Source organism: Pristiophorus japonicus, chromosome 18 (assembly GCF_044704955.1).
Source record: "Pristiophorus japonicus isolate sPriJap1 chromosome 18, sPriJap1.hap1, whole genome shotgun sequence".
In the NCBI taxonomy this organism is placed as follows: domain Eukaryota; kingdom Metazoa; phylum Chordata; class Chondrichthyes; family Pristiophoridae; genus Pristiophorus; species Pristiophorus japonicus.
The window spans coordinates 109,368,720-109,391,462 of NC_091994.1; the positions used below are offsets into that span (position 1 = coordinate 109,368,720).

Here is a 22,743-nt window from a genome sequence, read left to right on the forward strand (position 1 = left end):
GAGGCAAGGTGGTTGGGCTTTCTCCTGTTGGTGATGGTAATTGCCTGGCACTTATGTAGCATGAATGTTACTAGCTGGGACAGGCCAAGCCTGGTTGTTGTCCTGATCCTGTCGTAGCCTGGCATGGTCTGCTTCATTGTCATTGGAGTTGTGAATGGATCCAAATAATGTGGCATTGTTAGTAAATATCCCATTTCCTGATCTTATGTTAAAGGGAAGGCCCCATCAATGAAACAGCGGAAGATGTTTGGGCCAAGGGCTCTGCCTTGAGGAACTTCTGCAGCAATGTCCTGCCTCTGCGATAATTGTACACAGACAATCATGATCATTTTCCTGTGTGTCAGCTACTGATGGGTTTTGTCCTTAACCCCCACTGACCTCAGTTTTTCCAGGGCTCCTTGGCGCCACTAATATATCCATACAATTAAAAGTTTTATGTCTGTAATAACGTAGCATTGTATAAGACTGCAACATTGATCGCAAGAGTCTATCCCCTCCTGTTCTGAATCGACATATTTGTATCCACACTTCTCCAGCCTCAATAATTCAATTCAGTAATCCTTGTCTGAGGATTTTGCCATGGATAAAGAATTGAATGAGTTATCTGTTTTGTTTTAACGACTACTACAAAAGACTTAAGATTAAATGTTACTTTCCAAAGTTCTCATAATACAAACAGAATTGTTACATCCTATTTAAGATGATATTGCCATTCATAATAAGTTAACTTGCACAACACGTGAGAACATTTTAATTCAGTGAATTACATTCTTTAATTGTGTTATGTATGTAAACCTATAATTACCATGTCTAACCACCAGAGGGCTTATCCCCTGGAGTCCCAAAGGATCCAAAATAACTTGGCAGCACCTCACAGGCTGGAGAGGCACTCTGAGATCTGTAATAAAGGACTTTGGTCACACTTACTTTGGGCTTGCAGTACCTAGTCTGACTCTTTATTCAAGACATAACAACTGGCAACGAGATACAGATGACGAACCCCAACGCAACAATGCAGAGAACCGTGGGCATCCTGGAGAAATTTTCAGAGGGAGATGATTGGGAAACCTTTGTGAAGCGGCTTGACCAATACTTCGTGGCCAACGAGCTGGAAGGAGAAGGGAACACTGCCAAATGAAGCACAATCCTCCTCACCGCTTGCGGGGCACCAACGTATGGCCTCATGAAAAATTTGCTCGCTCCAGCAAAACCCACAGACAAGTCGTACGATGAGTTGTGCACATTGGTCCGGGAGCATCTAAACCTGATGGTGAGGTATTGGTTCTACACGTACAAGAGATCTGAAGGCCAGGAAGTGGCGAGCTACGTTGCCGAGCTAAGGTGCCTTGCAGGACATTGCGAATTTGAAGGACACTTGGAGCAGATCCTCACGGACTTCTTTGTACTTGGCATTGGCCATGAAGTAATACTTCACAAACTTTTGACTGTAGAGACTCCAACCTTGAGTAAAGTCAAAGTGATAGCCCAGGCGTTTATCTCCACCAGTGACAATACCAAACAAATTTCCCAGCACACTAGTACTGCTGCAAGTACTGTGAACAAAGTAATGTTGTTTTCGAATCGAAATGCACATGGCAGGACTTACACGCCTGTAGCTGCATGTCCGCAGATGACTCGGAGTCCACCATCAAGGGTGGTAAATACATGGCAATTAACACCTTGTTGGCGCTGCGGGGGTGATCATCGATTCCATTCATGCCGCTTCAAAGGATACGCTTGCAAGGGCTGTGGAACAATGGGACACCTCCAACGTATGTGCAGGCGAGTTGCAAACCCTGCTAATCCTGCAAACCACCATGTTACAGAGGAGGACAGATCCACGGTGGATCACGACGAACCAGAGCCTCAGACGGAGGAGGCAGAGGTATATGTAGTGCACATATTTACCACAAAGTGTTCCCCGATATTGCTGAAGGTTGAATTAAATGGACTCCCGGTGCCCATGGAACTGGACACGGGCGCAAGCCCAGTCCATAATGAGTAAAAAGACTTTTGATAAGTTGTGGTGCAACAAGGCTTCAAGGCCAGTCCTGACTCCAATCCGTACCAAACTTAGAATATACACAAAGGAACTGATTCCCGTAATTGGCAGTGCTACCGTAAAGGTCTCCTACGATGGAGGGTGCATGATTTACCACTCCAGGTGGTACCGGGCGATGGCCCCACGCTGTTCGGAAGGAGCTGGCTGGGAAAGATACGCTGGAACTGAGACGATGTCCGAGCACTTTCGTACGTCAACGACACCTCATGTGCCCAGGTCCTAAGCAAGTTCCCCGCGCTGTTCGAACCAGGCATCGGGAAGTTCCAAGGAGCAAAAGTGCAGATCCATTTGATTCCGGGGGCGCGACCCATCCATCACAAGGTGAGAGCGGTACCTTACATGTTGAGAGAGAGGGTGGAGATCGAGCTGGACAGGCTGCAATGAGAGGGCATCATTGCGCCAATCGAATTCAATCAGTGGGCCAGTCCGATTGTTCCAGTCCTCAAGGGAAATGGCACCGTCAGAATCTGTGGTGATTACAAAGTAACTATCAATCATACACAAATGGCAACTGACCCAGCGGTTGACCATGAAGCAGAACCCATCACCCCCAGCAGTCCAGCAAGGCCAGCTGCACAGCAGCCCAGCGAAGGCCCAACAAATGACTCACCAACACCAACATTTGCACCAAGACGATGAACCAGGGAAAGGAAGGCCCGAGATTGACTCACATTGTAAATAATTACACTATTGACTTTGGGTGGGAGTGGGGGGGGGGTGGGAGTGTTGTTATGTTTGTAAACCTGTAATTACCATGTCTAACCACCAGAGGCTTATCCCCTGGAGTCCCAAGGGATCCCACAATCCCTTGGGAGCACCTGTATATAAGGAGGCCTCATAGGCTGGAGAGGCACTCTGAGATCTGTAATGAAGGACTACGGTCACACTTACTTTGAGCTTGCAGTATCTAGTCTGACTCTTTATTCAAGACATAACAAATTGTAAATAATATTTTTTAAATGTATTATTATTGTTAGTGTCCTGTTGCCTTAAATGTGAGCCCCTCACTAGACCATTTACTCCCTCACTAGCCCTGTATTTGCCCCTCTCTAGCCCCTTTACCCCCTCACTAGCTCCTTTACCCCCCTCTAGCCCCTTTACCCTCTCACTAGCCCTGTATTTACCCCTCACTAGCCCCTTTACGCCCTCACTAGCCCCTTTACACCCTCAGTAGCCCCTTTAGCCCCTCAGTAGCCCCTTTACACCCTCACTAGCCCTGTATTTGCCCCTCACTAGCCCATTTACCCCCTCACTAGCCCCTTTATATGCTCACTAGCCACTTTATACCATCAGTAGCTCCTTTAGCTCCTCACTAGCCCCTTTACACCCTCACTAGCCCCTTTACACCCTCACTAGCCCTGTACTTGCCCCTCACTAGCCCCTTTACACCCTCACTAGCCCCTTTATACCCTGAGTCGCCCCTTTACCCCTAGCCCCTTTACACCCTCACTAGCCCTGTACTTGCCCCTCACTAGCTCCTTTATCCTCTCACTAGCCCCTTTATACCCTCACTAGCCCCTTTAGCCCCTTTACACCCTCACTAGCCCTGTAATTGCCCCTCACTAGCCCCTTTATCACCATACTAGTTCCTTTAACCCCTCACTAGCCCCTTTACCACTCACTAGCCCTGTATTTGTCCCTCACTAGCCCCTTTACCCACTCACTAGCTCCTTTACCCCCCTCACTAGCCCCTTTACCCTCTCACTAGCCCTGTATTTACCCCTCACTAGCCCCTTTATACCCTGAGTAGCCCCTTTAGCCGCTCACTAGCCCCTTTACACCCTCACTAGCCCTGTACTTGCCCCTCACTAGCCCCTTTACCCCCTCACTAGCTCCTTTACATCCTCACTAGCCCCTTTACCCCCTCACTAGCCCCTTTACACCCTCACTAGCCCTGTATTTGCCCCTCACTAGCCCCTTTACCCCCCCCCACTAGCTTCTTTACCCCCCCACTAGCTTCTTTACCCCCTCACTAGCCCCTTTATCACCTCACTAGCCCCTTCAGCCACTCACTAGCCCTTTTACCTCACTAGTCCCTTTACGCCCTCACTAGCCCCTTTACCCTCAGTAGCCCCTTTACCCTCAGTAGCCCCTTTAACCCCTCACTAGCCCCATTACACCCTCACTAGCCCTGTACTTGCCTCTCACTAGCCCCTTTACCTCCTCACTAGCCTATTTACCTCCTCACTAGCCCCTTTACCCTCTCACTGACCCCTTTACCCCCTCACTAGCCCCTTTACCCCCTCACTAGCCCCTTTACCCCCTCACTAGCCCCTTTAACCTCTCACTAGCCCCTTTACCCCCTCACTAGCCCCTTTAACCTCTCACTAGCCCCTTTACCCCCTCACTTGCCCCTTTACCTCCTCACATGCCCTGTATTTGCCCCTCCCTCTAGCCTCACTAGCGCCCCCTGGCCTGGCTGAGTGACACAGGGCCCCCCCCCCCCCATCTCGCTGCTGCCCCCTCCGGCGGGGCGGCCTCAGTGCCCGGCGGTGTGTGTGGGAGAGTGGGGCGGGGCCTGGTGTGTGGGGCGTGGCCTGGTGTGAGAGGCGGGGCTCAGTATGAGCGGGGTGAGGCCCTGTGAGGGAGGGGCGGGGCCCAGTATGGGGGCGGACCCAGTGTCTGGGGGGGGGGGTGGGGGGGGGAGAGAGCGGGACCCTGGGTGAGGGGGCGGGGCCCGGTACGAGGAGGCAGGGCCCGCGGTGAGGGGGCGGGGCCCGGCACGAGGAGGCAGAGGCCCGCGGTGAGGGGGCGGGGCCCGGCACGAGGAGGCAGGGCCCGCGGTGAGGGGGCGGGGCCCGGCACGAGGAGGCAGAGGCCCGCGGTGAGGGGGCGGGGCCCAGTGGGTGAGGGCGGGGCCCGGGGGAACAAGCCCCGCCTATGCCGCGGACAGCCAGCCCGGGGAAGGCCGCTCCGCCTCAGTCCTCAGCGCGGATCCTGACCGGAGCACAGCCCGCGGCGGTAAGCAGTCCTCTGCCCGGGGTGTGTGAGGTAATTTGTGTCGGTTCCCGAGGCCCGGGGCCTGAGCTTTGTCTCGAGTCCAGCCGCCTCCCGGCGGAGCCCGGTAAAACCGTCCACTGCCGCCACCCCTCATCCGCCCGCCCGCCCGCCCTCCAACCTCCGCGGCCAGGGAGGCTGTTTAAAACCTTTGTGTGTCTGTGTGCTGCAAGTCCAAGCATTGCTCAGCAATGGGGGCTGAACAAAGCTTCAATTGTTGTCAAATTATCTTCCATTCTGTCATTGTTTTACACTCTTGTCAAATTGTCTTGCATTTCAACATTTTATTCATTCTAATCTGCTTTCTGTAAAGGTTTTAAGATCTCTGCCAAGCTTGCATTTTCTGCTCAGAGATTTGTGAAGTGTTTATATTGTGCTTGTAAATGGCTGAAAGCAGTCGTTTCAATCACAGCACAATATAAATCCCCCTCCTATATATATATATATACTACCCAGTACAGATGGAGCTTCAAAAAGGCACACAGCCTTGTTTTATTTTGTTATTTTAAGAGTTTTGGCTGCTTAATTTTTAGTTACCGGAAAAATAAATAACCGGTGCCCTGCTGAGTGAGTGCCGGACTGTCGGAGGTGCCGTCTTTCGGATGAGATGTCTGCCCCTCTCGGGTGGACGTAAAAGATCCCATGGCGCTATTTCGAAAAAAAAGAGCAGGGGAGTTATCCCCGGTGTCCTGGGGTCAATATTTATCCCTCAATCAACATCACTTTTTAAAAAAAAAACACATTATCTGGTCATTATCACATTGCTGTTTGTGGGAGCTTGCTGTGCACAAAATGGCTGCTGTGTTTCCCACATTACAACAGTGACTACACTCAAAGTACTTCATTGGCTGTAAAGTGCTTTGGGATGTCCAATGGTCGTTAAAGATGCTATATAAGTCTCTTTTTTTCTTTGGTGGAGTGGTTTGTTGCTGTGCTGACAAGTAATAATGCATAATATATATAGGAATCGCTGAAAAGTGCGTTGAATTTAAGTGAGTGTCAAGTAGGCAAATGTGTTAGCCATATGTGTCTCAAACAGCAATGAGCTGTAAGACCAGTTAGTGTGTGTTTTGGAGGGATTGATTGAGTGAGGAGTGTTGGCAAAGACACTGGGAGAGCTCCTCGCTCTAAGAATAGTGGCATGAGGTTCATACTGTTCACCTGCTTTAACATCTCTCCCTGAAGAGTGCACCCACACTGCACTGAAGTGTCAGCCTACACTATTAAGTTTAAATCTTGATTTGGAAGTCGAACCCGCAACCTTCTGCCCCACAAGTGAGTGCTATCAATTGAGCTAATTTGAGTGGCGGGTAATGATATCCACCCCTCACCCCTGCCATGAGATGTGTCTATTGAATTGCCAGTGGAAGCAAGGGATTTATGGGCCACATACTTTCTCGTTGCTAGTTATGAAGTAGAAGCAGCAGCAAACGCCTATGAATGGATGTAACTAGTAGAGTGGACAAGAGGGAGCCAGTGGATGTGGTGTATTTAGACTTTCAAAAGGCTTTTGACAAGGTCCCACACAAGAGATTAGTGTGCAAAATTAAAGCACATGGTATTGGGGGTAATATATTGATGTGGATAGAGAACTAGTTGGCAGACAGGAAGCAAAGAGTAGGAATAAACGGGTCCTTTTCAGAATGGCAGGCAGTGACTAGTGGGGTACCGCAAGGTTCAGTGCTGGGACCCCAGCTATTTACAATATACATTCATGATTTAGACGAAGGAATTGAATGTAATATCTCCAAGTTTACAGATGACACTAAGCTGGGCGGCAGTGTGAGCTGTGAGGAGGATGCTAAGAGGCTGCAGGGTGACTTGGACAGGTTAGGTGAGTTGGCAAATACATGGCAGATGCAGTATAATGTAGATAAATGTGAGGTTATCCACTTTGGTGCTTAAAAACAGGAAGGCAGATTATTATCTGAATGGGTGACAGATTAGGAAAAGGGGAGGTGCAACGTGACCTGGGTGTCATGGTACATCAGTCATTGAAAGTTGGCGTAAAGGTACAATAGGCGGTGAAGAAGGCAAATGGCATGTTGGCCTTCATAGCGACAGGATTTGAGTATAGGAGCAGGGAGGTCTTACTGCACTTGTACAGGGCCTTGGTGAGGCCACACCTTGAATATTGTGTACATTGATCATCTAATCTGAGGAAGGACATTCTTGCTATTGAGGGAGTTCACCAGACTGATTCCTGGGATGGCAGGACTGACCAATGAAGAAAGACTGGATCGACTAGGCTTATATTCAATGGAGTTTAGAAGAATGAGGGGGGATCTCATAGAAACATATAAAATTCTGATGGGATTGGACAGGTTAGATGCAGGAAGAATGTTCCCGATGTTGGGGAAGTCCAGAACCAGGGGTCACAGTCTTAGGATAAGGGGTACGCCATTTAGGACCGAGATGAGGAGAAACATCTTCACTCAGAGTTGTGAGCATATGGAATTCTCTACCGCAGAAAGTTGTTGGGGCCAGTTCTACCTCAACTCCACTTTCCTGCCCTATCTCCATATCCCTTAATATCTAAAAATCTATCATAGAAAATAGCAGTAGTAGACCATTCGGCCCTTCGAGTCTGCACCGCCATTCAATATGATCATGGCTGATCCTCTATCTCAACACCATATTCCTGCTTTTTCCCCATACCCCTTGATGCCTTTTGTTTCTAAAAATTGATCTATCTCCTCCTTAAATATATTCAGTGACTCGGCCTCCACAGCCTTAAGTGGTAGAGAATTCGACAGGTTCACCACCCTCAGTGAAAAAACTTCTCCTCATCTTGGTCCTAAATTTCCTACCCCGTATCCTGAGACTGTGACCCCTTGTTCTAGACTTCCCAGCCCGGGGAAACATCCTCCCCACATCCAGTCTATCTAACCCCGTCAGAATTTTATACATTTCAATGAGATCCCCTCTCATTCTTCTAAACACTAGTGAATACAGGCCCAGTCGACCCAATCTCTCCTCATACAACAGTCCTGCCATCCCAGGAATCAGTCTGGTGAACCTTCGCTGCACTCCCTCTATGGCAAGTATATCCTTTTTTAGGTAAGGAGACCAAAACTACACACAATACTCCAGATGCGGTCTCACCAAGGCCCTGTATAACTGCAGTAAGACATCCTTGTCCTGTACCATAGGATTTGCCTTCCTAACTGCTTGCTGCACCTGCATGTTTGCTTTCAATGACTGGTGTACAAGGACACCTAGGCCCCTCTGTACATTGACATTTCCCAAGCCATCACCATTTAAATAATACTTTGTCCTTATGTTTTTCCTACCAAAGTGGATAACTTCACATTTATCCATGTTATACTGCATCTGCCATGTTTCGATCTCTGTCTTGAATAGAAACGACCGAGCCTCCAAAGCCCTTTGGGGTATAGAATTCCAAAGATTCACCACCCTCTGAATGAAGAAATCTCTCCTCATCTCAGTCCTAAATGGCCTACCCCTTATTCTGAGACTGTGACCCCTGGTTCTGGACTCCCCAGCCCGGGGAAACATCCTCCCTGCATCTACCCTGTCAAGCCCTGTAAGAATGTTGGCCGGGGGTTTCTAAAAGCACTACATGGCTGCTTCTGACCTAAGGACCAGTACTGATAACAATTCCACACCTTAAGCCATCACACTCTGGTGACTAAAGGAAGCAGAATGGCAATGAGTCACTCCTGTGTGACATCTGGAGAAAATCAAGAATAATCCGTGTTATCAAGACTATAGGAACTTGTGGAAATTTTGAATCCTCATCCATGCCTCTCTTACCTCTAGACTTGACTATTCCATCACACTCCTGGCTGGCCTCCCACCTACTCTATGTAAACTTGAGGTCATCCAAAACTCGTCTGCCCGTGTCCTAACCTGCGCCAAGTCCCGCTCACCCATCATACCTGTGCTCACTGACCTACATTGGCCACTGGTTAAGCAATGCCTCGATTTTAAAATTACCATCCTTGTTTTCAAATCCCTCCATTCCTTCGCTCCTCCCTATCTCTGTAATCTCCTCCAGCCCCCCCCCCCCCCCCCAGAGATATCTGCATTCCTCTAGTTCTGGCCTATTGAGAACCCCTGATTTTAATCGCTCAACCATTGGTGGCCCTGCCTTCAACTGCCAAGGCCCCAAGCTTTGGAATTCCCCCCTAAACCCCTCTGCCTCGCTTTCCTCCTTTAAGACACTCCTTAAAACCTACTTCTGACCAAGCATTGCCCTAATTCCCCTTGCATGGCTCGGTGTCAAACTTTGCTTTATAACGCTCCTGTCAAGCTCCTTGGGATGTTTCACTACGTTAAAGGTGCTATAGTGATACAAGTTGTTGTTGTGCATTTAACATGCTGAACCTGATTAGAAAATAGTGCCCTGACCACAGAGTTCTTTTGCCAAAGGTAATGAATTGTCTGCACCATATTTTATGTCGCTGTGGTTGAATGGCTGTAGTTTTGATTTTACCAGTAGGATTCCTACCAGGAGTGATCAAGTGCATGCTGCTTCACTTGCAGAGCAACAGTTCACCCGAAGTCATTTTGCAGAGTAATTTATGTTCTGTATCCTGTCGCATTAACGACTTAGTCTAACAAAAGCTCATCGCTATAGCGTGTAATCATCATCATCATAGGCAGTCTCTCAGAATCGAGGAAGACTTGCTTCCACTCCCAAAGTGAATTCTCTGGTGGCTGAACAGTCCAATACGAGAGCCACAGACCCTGTCACAGGTGGGACAGACATTCGTCGAGGGAAGGGGTGGATGGGGCTGGTTTGCCACGCGCTCCTTCCGCTAGTAATGTTAAGTGTTCGGAGTGGGATTTCTGGCGGGTATGAAAGCTCTCTGCCCTCTCGTTGTCAACCTGAACCAAATCTTTGCTGATTTTGCAGGAGTTTGTTTTAATTTCTGTCCATGGCCCCCGCCCCCCCCCCCAGCCCGCCTGTCCGCTCCAATTGTTCCCCCAATCTCATTCAAACATTGGCCTCACTCACTGGGGCACAATTACAAGGGCAGCAGTCATTATCAGGACTCGGCATCCACAGTATTTTGCTTTTTGTTGAGTCATTATCTGGACCCTCGCTTAAGTGATTGCTATTCATGCACAAGACGCACCGGAGAGAGCCAGCAGCCTATTGAGTGTCAACAGCCAAGCCTGATGTTGATGTTATCCATTGTCCGCACATGCGCACTTCTAGTAAGGAATGTCGCATTGGATTCTGGAGCAGCAGGAACCCTGACCAGTTTTACCCTCCCTAACCTAAGGGGTGCGGTACCCAATTCCAACTCCGTTGCACCTGCTGCGATAGGTTAATTCAGCACAGTGCTGTTTGTGAGAGCTTGCTGTGCGCATATTGGCTGCTGTGTTTTCTACATTACAACAGTGACGTCATTTCAAAAACTAAAGCTGGTAAAGTGACATTCCTGGCCTGACTCAGAGCCACAGACTTCACCTCTGAGCTGTCAGGACTTATCTATTATCAAGTGTCAGCCGTGACTCAGTGGGCAGCACTCTCGCCTCTTGAGTCAGAAGGTTGTGGGTTTAAGTCCCACTCCAGAGACTTGAGTGCAAAAATCTAGGCTGACATTCCCAGTGCAGTGCTGAGGGAGTGCTGCACTGTCGGAGGTGCCGTCTTTCAGATGAGACATTAAACCGGAGCCCCATCTGTTCTCTCAGGTGGATGTAAAAGATCCCATGGCACTATTTCGAAGAAGAGCAGGGGAGTTATCCTCGGTGCCCTGGCCAATATTTATCCCGCAATCTACATAACAAAAACAGATTATGTGGTAATTATAACACTGCTGTTTGTGGGAGTTTGCTGTGTGCAAATTGGCTGCTGTGTTTGTTACATTACAACAGTGACTGCACTTCAAAAAGTACTTCATTGGTTGTAAAGCACTTTGCAATGCCTGGTGGTCTTGAAAGGCGCTATATAAATACTAGTCTTTCTTTATCTGTTGTGCCAGCACAGGCAAGATGGGCCTAAAGAACATAAGAAATAGGAGCAGGAGTAGGCCATTTGGCCCCTCGAGCCTAAGATCAAGGCTGATCTGATTTTGGTCTCAACTCCACTTCCCTGCCCGCTCCATATAACCCTTCACTCCCTTTGGCCTCCTTCTCTGCTGGACGATTCTATATCTTTTAATTTTTCTTCCCTCCCCTCAAATGTGCTGACTTCTTGCAGAGTTATGATTTCAAGGGCACGGATTTCTCAATCATATGTGGTCATTACCCCGGCCAATGTATATCCCTAAACCAACACCAGCTGAAACATATGAACTGGTCATTTGTAATGTTCCCTGTCGGCTGCACAATGTTCTGTGCAGCCTGTTTCTTTCAGTGCATGGTCGCTTTAAATCTCTGCGCCTGAGCAGTATTTCCAATGCAAAAGCTGGGGTGCTGCTGCACGGAACCTTGTCCGCGTGCACGCGCAGCTTTGGGGTGGGGGAGGGAATTAGTAACTTGTCTTATATGCTTTTTTGGGGACTTTGCTGCATGCAAATTGGCTGCTGTATTTGCTCTCATAAACAGCGACTTCACTTTAACAGCAATTCATTGGTTGTGAAAGCTGCTATATAATCTCACATTTTTTCTTTCTTCCTATGTAAACCTTGAAAGGAGTGTTATTGGAGATTGCAGGGATATAGGATCCTATCCTCACCTCATGTTCGTGTAAGGTAAGAGTCAAGCAGAAAATATTAGCACTGACTTGATGTCCTTTTGTGCGCTGTGTGTATACACGCAGACTCCATGCCGACCGCAAATAACGGAGAGTATCGGGTAAAGACTGGGCTGCATAAGTGCATACCAGGCACCACATATAAAGCTTAGATCTGTGCTCCCATTAATTTGCCATTTCCTATTATTTATTGATGGTGTCCTATAGTTAGAAGGTCAAAGATTAACAAGGCATTCTAATCTTCTAATGGCACATCTTATATTGCTGAATCACTTCAGGAAGAGCTTCTACAATACTGGCCTGGGTACCAGGCACTGTAGAATTTAGCTGTTTGTGTTGCTATTAGGACAACAGGTTTTGAGTGTTTCTCCCGACTTGAGGAAAAAAGTTGCATGTTAGCCTTGCGGAGACCTGCCATGTGTGGCCTTCTAACTGGAAGAGGTGGGGTCCGTCTCCAAATTGCTGCTTTTGAGCTGCGTGTGAATGGGTTTCCTTCCTGATCATGCGCTCACGCCCATTCTCAACGCCCAGCACAGGGTGTGACTTCAGCCCCTGCAACACACAGCTTCTGATTTCTTTTGCAGCTGAGATTGGATTTTCCTAATGCTGGACTTCCGAGGTGGAAACTTGCTGTGGTCCCAGTGTCATATTGTAATAACACGGAACGTGGGGATTTAAAAATTGATTGATAGCTGGATGTTCCAGTGGCTGAATAAATATTGTTTGAGTTTTATCTGAGGGGATGTTGGTGCAAATGTAGAATGCAACATCAGTGTCTTGCAAATAATTTCCCAGGCTCGGTGCAGAATAGAATTCCCTCAGCACTGTGCATCAATCCACGGGTTGAGCTTATACACACATCTTCATAAGTCATGAGTTCAAATCCCAACACGACAACTCGGGAATTTAAATTCAATTCAATTAAATTAGTATGAAACTATCAGATTGTCGTAAAAACCCATCTGATTCACTAATGCCCTGAAGGGAAGGAAATCTGCCGTCCTTACCCAGCCTGACCTATATGTGACTCCAGACCCACAGCAATGTGGTTGACTCTTAATTGCCCTCTGAAATGGCCAAGCAAGCCACTTATTCAAGAAGGCAGCTCAGCACCACCTTATCGAGGGCAATAAGAACATAAGAAATAGGAGCAGGAGCAGGCCATTCAATAAGATCATGGCTGATCATAAATGCTGGCCTTGCCAGCGACATCCACATCCCGTGAATTCGTTTCAAAACGATGTGTATTATGGCTTCTCCGAATGTAAATGCTACTTGAAGCAGAAGTGTGAGTGATTTTCAGCTACAGATGTCCATTAGGAGCGGAGTTGAGATTGCGCTATTTTTCCCTTGCAATCCTTGCCCCTCACAGAGAAGTCTTTCATCCCCATAAAGTCCTGGAGGCCAAAGGGCAGGGTCTAACCCAAGTCCCTGACATTGCTTGTGGGCACTGGGAATGGTCCAGAGGACGGAGGCCCAAAGATTGCACACAATTGAACCTTGGGCCTCATCTAAATATTCCGGGAGAGCTGCCAGCACCTGTCCCACCTCCACAGGCAGCTCTCCCAACAGAAACACGCAAGTTCAGGCCACTGGTCTCGCCAGCAGCGGCCTGCAGGTGAGGGGCGGGGTGCGATCGCAGTACTGTGGGGCCAGGAGGAGGAATCACAGAAATTTACAGCACCGAAGGAGGCCAATCGGCCCATTGTGTCCGCGCCGGCACCGGCCGACAAAGAGCTATCCAGCCTAATCCCACTTTGCCGCTCTGGGTCCATAGCCCTGTAGGTTGCGGCACTTCAGGTGCACATCCAGGTACTTTTTAAATGTGGTGAAGGTTTCTGCCTCTACCACCCTTTCAGGCAGTGAGTTCCAGACCCCCACCACCCTCTGGGTGAAAAAGTTTCTCCTCAAATCCCCTCTAAGCCTCCTACCAATTACTTAAAATCTATGGCCCCTTGTTGTTGACCCCTCTGCGAAAGGAAATAGGTCCTTCCTGTCCACTCCAGGCCCCTCATAATTTTATATGCCTCAATTAGGTCTCCCCTCCGCCTCCTCTGTTCCAAAGAAAACAACCCCAGCCTATCCAATCTGTCCTCCATAGCTAAAAGTCTCCAGTCCAGACAACATCCTCGTAAATCTCCTCTGCACCCTCTCCAGTGTAATCACAACTTTCATGTAACGTGGTGGGCAGAACTGCACGCAGTACTCCAGCTGTTGCCTAACTATTGTTTTATATAGTTCAAGCATAACCGCCCTGCTCTTGTATTCAATGCCTTGGCTAATAAAGGCAAGTATTTTGTATGCATTCTTAACCACCTTATCTACCTGGCCTGCTACCTTCAGGGATCTGTGGACATGCACTCCAAGGTCCCTTTGTTCCTCTACACTTCTCCGTGTCCTTCCCTTGCCTTGCCTTGTTAGTCCTCCCCAAATGCATTACCTCACACTTCTGCGGATTGAATTCCATTTGCCACTGTTTTGCCCACATGACCAGTCCATTGATATCTTCCTACAGTCTACTGCTTTCTTCTTCATTGTCAACCACACGGCCAATTTTTGTGTCATAGAGGAGTGAAAATTATTGACTTACTGTTTTGGTGACCGCCACTGGCTGGGCCACAACTGTGTCTCGTAAACCCAATCAAGGCCCAAGTCCTGCTCTACTCCGAGCAGCCCAGTTTCTGGTAAGGGTCATTAAGCATTATGTCCCTCATTAGCATATGCAAGGGGCCTAACGCCTGTTTAAGGCGGCCGTCTCAGATGCCTGTAACATGGGGCCGACCTAATTTCAGGTCCAGGGTTGTTCGGGAGTCCTTGGGGCCCAGGATGTTGCGCCCAGAAATTGGTCCTTTTTTGCGCCTGTTTTGCGATGCATGTACCGAGGACCAATTCTCCCCCACGCCCCCACCTCCCCAAAAAGGTTTTCAGACTGGGGGCCTGTTGAAGTCCTCAGATATACGTAACGCTTGCTATTGACTTGCCGTTGCTTACTTTCCTTGCTGCCTACTAAAGCATTTTCTGCAAAGATGTTCTCCGTTTGGGAAGCTGTCAAAATCTTTCAGAAGTTAGGCAGGGGGTCCAGTCCGTGGGAGTATGCCAATATTTGCAAGAGAGATTTGAGAACGGATCAGTATTCACACAGCGTCTTCCCACGCAGAAAAGTTTGAAAACCGCTAATCTCACCCACCGCAGTCCCCATTTTTAACACCACTTCTCATAAATATTCAAAATATAAATCTTCGAGTTTATTATGAATATGTGCTATGAGCACAGTATTAATGAATTATGCAAGGTGTCAGTCAGGATGAGGAGCAATTATTTTGCTCAAACTTTCATATGGAGGTCAGTGCTCTAATTAATGCAGTCCCAGCTTTTATTAAAAAAAAATCATCTGTGCAAATGATTCAGGTTTCAGTGCATTAATTACATTTTTATACAGCAATTAGAGTGAGGAAATGAAGGTGACAGCTTGGGGTTATTAAATCACCACTCCTCTCTGCCCCAGCTAATATATTAAAACTGCTGCAACAGGAGTGCTTTGCAGCCAACGAAGTACATTTTGGAGTGTAGTCACTGTTGTAACGTGGGAAACGCGGCAGCCAATTTGCGCACAGCAAGCTCCCACAAACAGCAATGTGATAATGACCAGATTATCTGTTTTAGTGATGTTGGTCGAGGCATAAATATTGGCCAGGACACCGTATGTGCTTAAGTGTGTTCCTAAACACGCAATAAATATGTTGAAGCGTGCTAGTCTGTACAGGAGGTGCAGAAGTCAAACACACCAGTCCCATGATTCCGTTCGTCATTTTATTTTATTTCATTCAGGAGCAATTGTGATCAAGGTAGCAACTCAGTCATGGTAGGTGCAGCTTTCAGGGCAAATATTGCAAGTCCTCTGAACTGAAGGCTTATTCACGAACAAGTCTCAAAAATGGACTTCCAGGGTTTCTGTAGCTCCCTATCCCTGTAATCTCCTCCAGCCCTACAATCCCTTTGCGCTTCTCCAATTCAGGCCTCTTGTGCATCCCCCCACTTTTAATCGCTCCACCATTGGTGGCCGTGCCTTCAGCTGCCAAGGCTCTAAGCTCTGGAATTCCCTCCTTAAACCTCTCCGCCTCTCTACCTCTCCAAGGGGTATGGAGAGAAAGCAGGAAAGGGGTACTGAGGGAATGATCAGCCATGATCATATTGAATGGTGGTGCAGGCTCGAAGGGCCGAATGGCCTACTCCACCTATTTTCTATGTTTCTATGTTTCCACTTTCTAGACACTCCTTAAAACCTATCTCTTTGACCAAGCTTTTGGACATCTGCCCCAATATCATCTTATGTGGCTTGGTTTCTGTGAAGCGCCTTGGGACATTTTACTACATTAAAGGCGCTAAATAAATGTAAATTGTTCGCCCATAAAGAACATTGATGTCTTCAGTCTCCCATCTGAAATGTATGACTCTTTGGATTACAATGCTGTCTCTGATGGTCTCCTTTACTGTTGAGTATCTATTTAAATACACGTTAACAGCCACAACAACTTTATATTGTAATTACTTGGCATACAGCTGTCAGCACAAAACACCATATGACTATGCTTCCTGAGCAGATTTTATTAGTCATCTCTTTTTACACTTCCACCAGAAGCAGTGGCAAACACATTTCAAAGATTTCAAGAACTCTAGGGTTTAAAAGATTAGCTAATTTGGATGAAAATGAACACCCGTCGATGAGGGAAGAACAATCAACCAGCAACGTCATGCCGATTGTAAAGCGAAGCATCTGCTAAGTGGATAGAATTTGCTGTTAGCTGAGAGATGAAAGATGACCTTTATTCCCATCATGGGTGTTGAATACGGTACTGATGTACATATGAGCTGCTCCTGCAAGGAGGCTGTGCTTCAACCGTGAGCACCTCCCTCTGGGAAACACCGTCATCATCATAGGCAGTCCCTTGGAATTGAGGAAGACTTGCTTCCACTCTAAAAATGAGTCCTTAGGTGGCTGAACAGTCCAATACGAGAACCACAGTCCCTGGCACAGGTAGGACAGACAGTGGTTGAAGGAAAGGGTGGGTGGGACTGGTTTGCCGCACGCTCCTTCCGCTGCCTGCGCTTGTTTTCTGCATGCTCTCGGCGATGAGACTCGAGGTGCTCGGTGCCCTCCTGGATGCGCTTCCTCCACTTAGGGCGGTCTTTGGCCAGGGACTCCCAGATGTTGGTGGGGATGTTGCACTTTATCAGGGAGGCTTTGAGGATGTCCTTGAAACGTTTCCTCTGCCCACCTTTGGCTCGCTTGCCGTGTAGGAGTTCCGAGTAGAGGGCTTGCTTTGGGAGTCTTGTGTCTGCCATGCGAAGAATGTGGCCTGCCCAGCGGAGCTGATCAAGTGTGGTCAGTACTTCAATGCTGGGAATGTTAGCCTGGTCAAGGACGCTAACGTTGGTCCGTTTGTCCTCCCAGGAGATTTGCAGGATCTTGCGGAGATTACTCACTCACTGACTCACGTAAGCATTGCACCCCTCCCCCACTGTCGAAATCTCAACTCTCAATATAAGACTCTGACACAATCCGCTCCGGTAGATGTTCCTTTAATAAGTTTTACTTGCAGCAAGGAAGAGTCTTGCTCAGTCAAAGGCTGAGCAAAGACTCCCACAGTGGTACAAATTTACAATATCTTTATACAGTAGAATAAAAAGTTATGGTTCCATCACGTGTATCAGTTCTGCCCTGGCGGTCAGCAAATATAGATCGAGTTCTCCGATCATTTAATTAGTACCACGTCCTTTACATATCTGTACAACCTTTATCTAGTCCTTCTAAGGTTTAGCATAGCAACAGGACATTCTTCTGTTATCTGGTGGTTAAGCCTCCGGTTGGGTGGGTATATTCAAGGTTCCCTCGCTCAAACAGATGGCTCCTGCTTTTCTCAATTAAATCGCTATCAGCAGTTTGTCAAGGTTAGCATGTTTATGCAGAAGCAGACTGTTCGCTGCAGGGGCTTCTGGGAGGACCGGACTCCATTTTGTTTCATTGCCAAAGGGGACATGTAACAGGAAATGTAACTTTTTAAAAGTACTTTTCCACCCCCCCCCCCCCCGCCTCCCAATTGGAACAATGTGGTGCGTACCTGAGGAAACAGTATTTTGGACAGTGGGAAGAGGGACAGACAAATTGACAAATCATAGAGTGGATTTTGTCACTACGATTCTGGTGAAATGTCATGGTGTGCAAGTGAAACTTTTGTACTATTTCCACTTGAACTGCGGGGGAAAAAAACAAACAAAGCGAGATTGATTTTGTCCTTCTGAACTACAGTTGTTTCTCAGTGGCTTGGCTTGTAGACTCTTGAGTGGTGATTGGCTGCTGATCAAAAAAACATACTCATTGAGAATTTACCATCGCTGACTCTTCTGAACCTGTGCTCGAGAGACATTGCAGAGGCAGAGAGTAGTGCGTTGTACTCTGCATATGGCCTGTGATGATCAGAGTTCTTGACACTCGCCGGCATACCAAGGTTGGATTGTTCCATTCCCCAGCAATGATATCCTTCACCTTGAAGAGACACAAAAAAATGAAAGTGAAGTTCTAGGAGATTGCAAGAGACGTCAAATATGTCATTTTAGGGAGTGGGATAGTTCACCAACTAAAGCTTAAAAACCACAGATTGTATTTGTTTTATTATACTCATGGACTTAAATTTATTTGAAGTATAATTTTCACTGTTTTCTGTCACCAGTATCCTGTACTTTGCCACTGAGTGTAAGCTCTCTATTTCGGTGTGACTAATCTTTAGCCAGTGCATGGATCTATAAGACTATAATATCGTACCCTGTGGCTGTTAGTGTGGCGATTGCTTGCTATACACCAGTAACGTGAAAAGTTTAGACGTCAAAATGCCTTAACCCTTTGAATGCTGCGCTCCTTGTTAACTTTCAAAATATGAATGCAATTTTGAGTATATAATCATTAAGGGACTGATGTGAAGCGAGTTACTGAGGCCAATGATGTGAGAGTTCCTAATTAATGTTGCCTGATATATATGGGAGTTTTAGTGGTTCCATACAGCGTGTTCAGTCAACTCTCTCTTGGCTCTCCCTGATGTGTCAGTAAGTTTATCCAGTGATTAGCAGAACCATGCAGACGAGAAAGGCACCAGGTTTGATCCCAGAGCCGAACTGCGTTAACTTGCCACAGCCAAAGTGGTGAATGGAGTACGAAAATTGGGCTTGACGCGCAGGGTGAGGGAGGGGGGACTGTTGGGCAGGATTCCTGTTCCCAATCTCTTGCATGGATGTTGGGTGAGGATGGAATAGGGCTTGGCTGCGATCGCCCACCATTGTATTTTTAAAAAAAATCATTCACGGGATGTGGATGTCGTTGGCATGGTCAGCATTTATTGCCCATCCCTAATTGCCCTCGAAGGTGGTGGTGAGCCGCCGCCTTGAACCGCTGCAGTCCGTGTGGTGAAGGTGCTCCCACAGTGCTGTTGAGGGAGGGTGGTTCAGGATTTTGATCCAGCCACGGTGAAGCTTGATCCAGCCTGCTGACTTTCATTTTGAAGGTCAACACATCCACAGCAGTCTCTTGGGTGAGCTAACCCATTTTTTTCCCCAAAAATATACTTTATTCATATAAAATTTTTGCAATACTTTGGAAAATAGTTCAGTACCTTGCAGTCAGCAATTCATACAATTCATTTTTTCAAGGTACAGTTTACGACAATCTGTAAATCACATTACATGTAGTACTGTGCAAATGAGGGTATTACATGGAGCAGATGAGAACATTAGATTCCAGGATACATTTCAATACCGATCACGAATCACGTTACATGTAGCACTATGCAGATGAAAGCAGTACACTGAATGGATGGCAATACATTTACATTTCTTTACAAGTTACTAAACAGTGCAGAGACTTTCATTATACATGGCACAACACAGGTGGTTTTCAGTACATGGTGCTCTATAACCCATGGAACTGTGCCACAGCAATGTGTTAATGTCTTCATGAGACTGAATTGGTGAGGAAAGGAGTTGGTTAGGGCAGGTGGAACTCCCTTAAACTTGGTCTGGTTGAGTTCATCAACACTTTATTTTAAAAAAAATCCTCTCCAAGAAATGCAGAAATAACAATGATCTCGAGGTATTTTTGGAGAGCTTAAGGGGAGTTAGCTCAGCAGTATTAAATGCCACCAGTAACAGCTTTAAGATTGTCCAACTATCAGCAAGAAAATAACCGATTCAAGAGATTGCTTCTGCAAGAAACATGCAGATTGGGTATGCTTGTGTAACATCAGCCAGAAGGTGGCTGGGTGAGACATCGCCTTCATCGATCCCACAAAACCAGGATCTGTTCAGCACTGTCATCAGAAAATCGGAAATATGAGAAATCTCTGAGCCTGGCACAGGAAGCTCTTGGTTCTGTATAGGACCATACTGAATAGGATTGTCCCTCTGATTGATGGTATCTTAATGCATCTGCTCCAAACTGGTTGCTTGGGACGGTGCCCAGCAAACAAAGATGACTCCCAAACAAAAACCTATTTTTTTTCATGACTGATCTCAGGAGGCAGAGAAAGAAAGGGCCCAAGTTTCCACAAGAAAAAAAACGGGCACCCCTCCGAGCTGGGCGCCCGTTTTTCGTGCCTAAAACGGCGCCTAAAAAAATCCTCGGTATTCTCCACCTACTTACAGGTCCTGTGGCCCTCGGAGCTGTGGGGGGGGGCGGAGCCAGGTCCCGGCGCTGAAAACAGTGCCGGGACCTCTGCACATGCGCGCTACAGTCGGCACGCAAGTGCAGTAGCTCCAGGCGCTGAACTGTGTGGGAGGGGCCCGAAGCACGCAGCCCCTAGCCCTGGCTGAATGAGGCTCCCCCCCCGACCAAACCCGACACTCGCGCTCCCCACTCCACCCCCCCCCGCCGACCAGACCCGACCCGACACCCGCTCCCCCCCTCGCCCCGATCCGAGACTGGACACCCGCTCCCCCGCCCCGACCCGAGGCCCGCTTCTCCCCCGCCCCGCCCCAACCGACACCCGCTCCTGTTCCCCGACCCCCCCCTCTCTCTGTTCCCCGACCCCCCTCTCTCTGTTCCCCGACCCCCCTCTCTCTGTTCCCCGACCCCCCCTCTCTCTGTTCCCCGACCCCCCCTCTCTCTGTTCCCCGACCCCCCCTCTCTCTGTTCCCCGACCCCCCCTCTCTCTGTTCCCCGACCCCCCCTCTCTGTTCCCCGACCCCCCCTCTCTCTGTTCCCCGACCCCCCCCTCTCTCTGTTCCCCGACCCCCCCCTCTCTCTGTTCCCCGACCCCCCCTCTCTCTGTTCCCCGACCCCCCCCTCTCTCTGTTCCCCGACCCCCCCTCTCTCTGTTCCCCGACCCCCCCCTCTCTCTGTTCCCCGACCCCCCCCTCTCTCTGTTCCCCGACCCCCCCCTCTCTCTGTTCCCCGACCCCCCCCTCTCTCTGTTCCCCGACCCCCCCCTCTCTCTGTTCCCCGACCCCCCCTCTCTCTGTTCCCCGACCCCCCCCTCTCTCTGTTCCCCGACCCCCCCCTCTCTCTGTTCCCCGACCCCCCCCTCTCTCTGTTCCCCGACCCCCCCCTCTCTCTGTTCCCCGACCCCCCCCTCTCTCTGTTCCCCGACCCCCCCCTCTCTCTGTTCCCCGACCCCCCCCTCTCTCTGTTCCCCGACCCCCCCCTCTCTCTGTTCCCCGACCCCCCCCTCTCTCTGTTCCCCGACCCCCCCCTCTCTCTGTTCCCCGACCCCCCCCTCTCTCTGTTCCCCGACCCCCCCCTCTCTCTGTTCCCGACCCCCCCCCTCTCTCTGTTCCCCGACCCCCCCCTCTCTCTGTTCCCCGACCCCCCCTCTCTCTGTTCCCGACCCCCCCCTCTCTCTGTTCCCCGACCCCCCCTCTCTCTGTTCCCCGACCCCCCCCTCTCTCTGTTCCCCCGACCCCCCCTCTCTCTGTTCCCCGACCCCCCCCTCTCTCTGTTCCCCGACCCCCCCCCTCTCTCTGTTCCCCGACCCCCCCCTCTCTCTGTTCCCCGACCCCCCCCTCTCTCTGTTCCCCGACCCCCCCTTCTCTCTGTTCCCCGACCCCCCCTCTCTCTGTTCCCCGACCCCCCCTCTCTCTGTTCCCCGACCCCCCCCTCTCTCTGTTCCCCGACCCCCCCCTCTCTCTGTTCCCCGACCCCCCCCTCTCTCTGTTCCCCGACCCCCCCCTCTCTCTGTTCCCCGACCCCCCCCTCTCTCTGTTCCCCGACCCCCCCCTCTCTCTGTTCCCCGACCCCCCCCTCTCTCTGTTCCCCGACCCCCCCCTCTCTCTGTTCCCCGACCCCCCCTCTCTCTGTTCCCCGACCCCCCCTCTCTCTGTTCCCCGACCCCCCCTCTCTCTGTTCCCCGACCCCCCCCTCTCTCTGTTCCCCGACCCCCCCCTCTCTCTGTTCCCCGACCCCCCCCTCTCTCTGTTCCCCGACCCCCCCCTCTCTCTGTTCCCCGACCCCCCCTCTCTCTGTTCCCCGACCCCCCCCTCTCTCTGTTCCCCGACCCCCCCCTCTCTCTGTTCCCCGACCCCCCCTCTCTCTGTTCCCCGACCCCCCCCTCTCTCTGTTCCCCGACCCCCCCCTCTCTCTGTTCCCCGACCCCCCCCTCTCTCTGTTCCCCGACCCCCCCCTCTCTCTGTTCCCCGACCCCCCCCTCTCTCTGTTCCCCGACCCCCCCCTCTCTCTGTTCCCCGACCCCCCCCTCTCTCTGTTCCCCGACCCCCCCCTCTCTCTGTTCCCCGACCCCCCCCTCTCTCTGTTCCCCGACCCCCCCCTCTCTCTGTTCCCCGACCCCCCCCTCTCTCTGTTCCCCGACCCCCCCCTCTCTCTGTTCCCCGACCCCCCCCTCTCTCTGTTCCCCGACCCCCCCCTCTCTCTGTTCCCCGACCCCCCCCTCTCTCTGTTCCCCGACCCCCCCCTCTCTCTGTTCCCCGACCCCCCCCTCTTCTCTGTTCCCCCGACCCCCCCCTCTCTCTGTTCCCC

The 22,743-nt window shown here is 49.7% G+C and overlaps 1 protein-coding gene across 3 annotated transcripts in view; it reads left to right on the plus strand.

Moving 5' to 3' along the window:
* Positions 1 to 4,918: 4,918 nt before the first annotated feature.
* The window catches only part of ctnnbip1 (catenin, beta interacting protein 1), a 117,384-nt gene continuing 99,559 nt past the window's right edge, over positions 4,919 to 22,743 (plus strand). The window contains exons 1-2 of one of the 3 annotated variants that reach the window (XM_070860527.1): positions 4,919 to 5,023; positions 11,669 to 11,727. In XM_070860527.1, the coding sequence (XP_070716628.1) occupies positions 4,943 to 5,023; positions 11,669 to 11,727 (140 nt within the window). In that variant the 5' untranslated portion in view covers positions 4,919 to 4,942. Of the gene's footprint in view, positions 5,024 to 11,668; positions 11,728 to 22,743 lie in introns of those variants that run through there. The other 2 variants (XM_070860530.1, XM_070860528.1) reach the window with 2 other exon arrangements.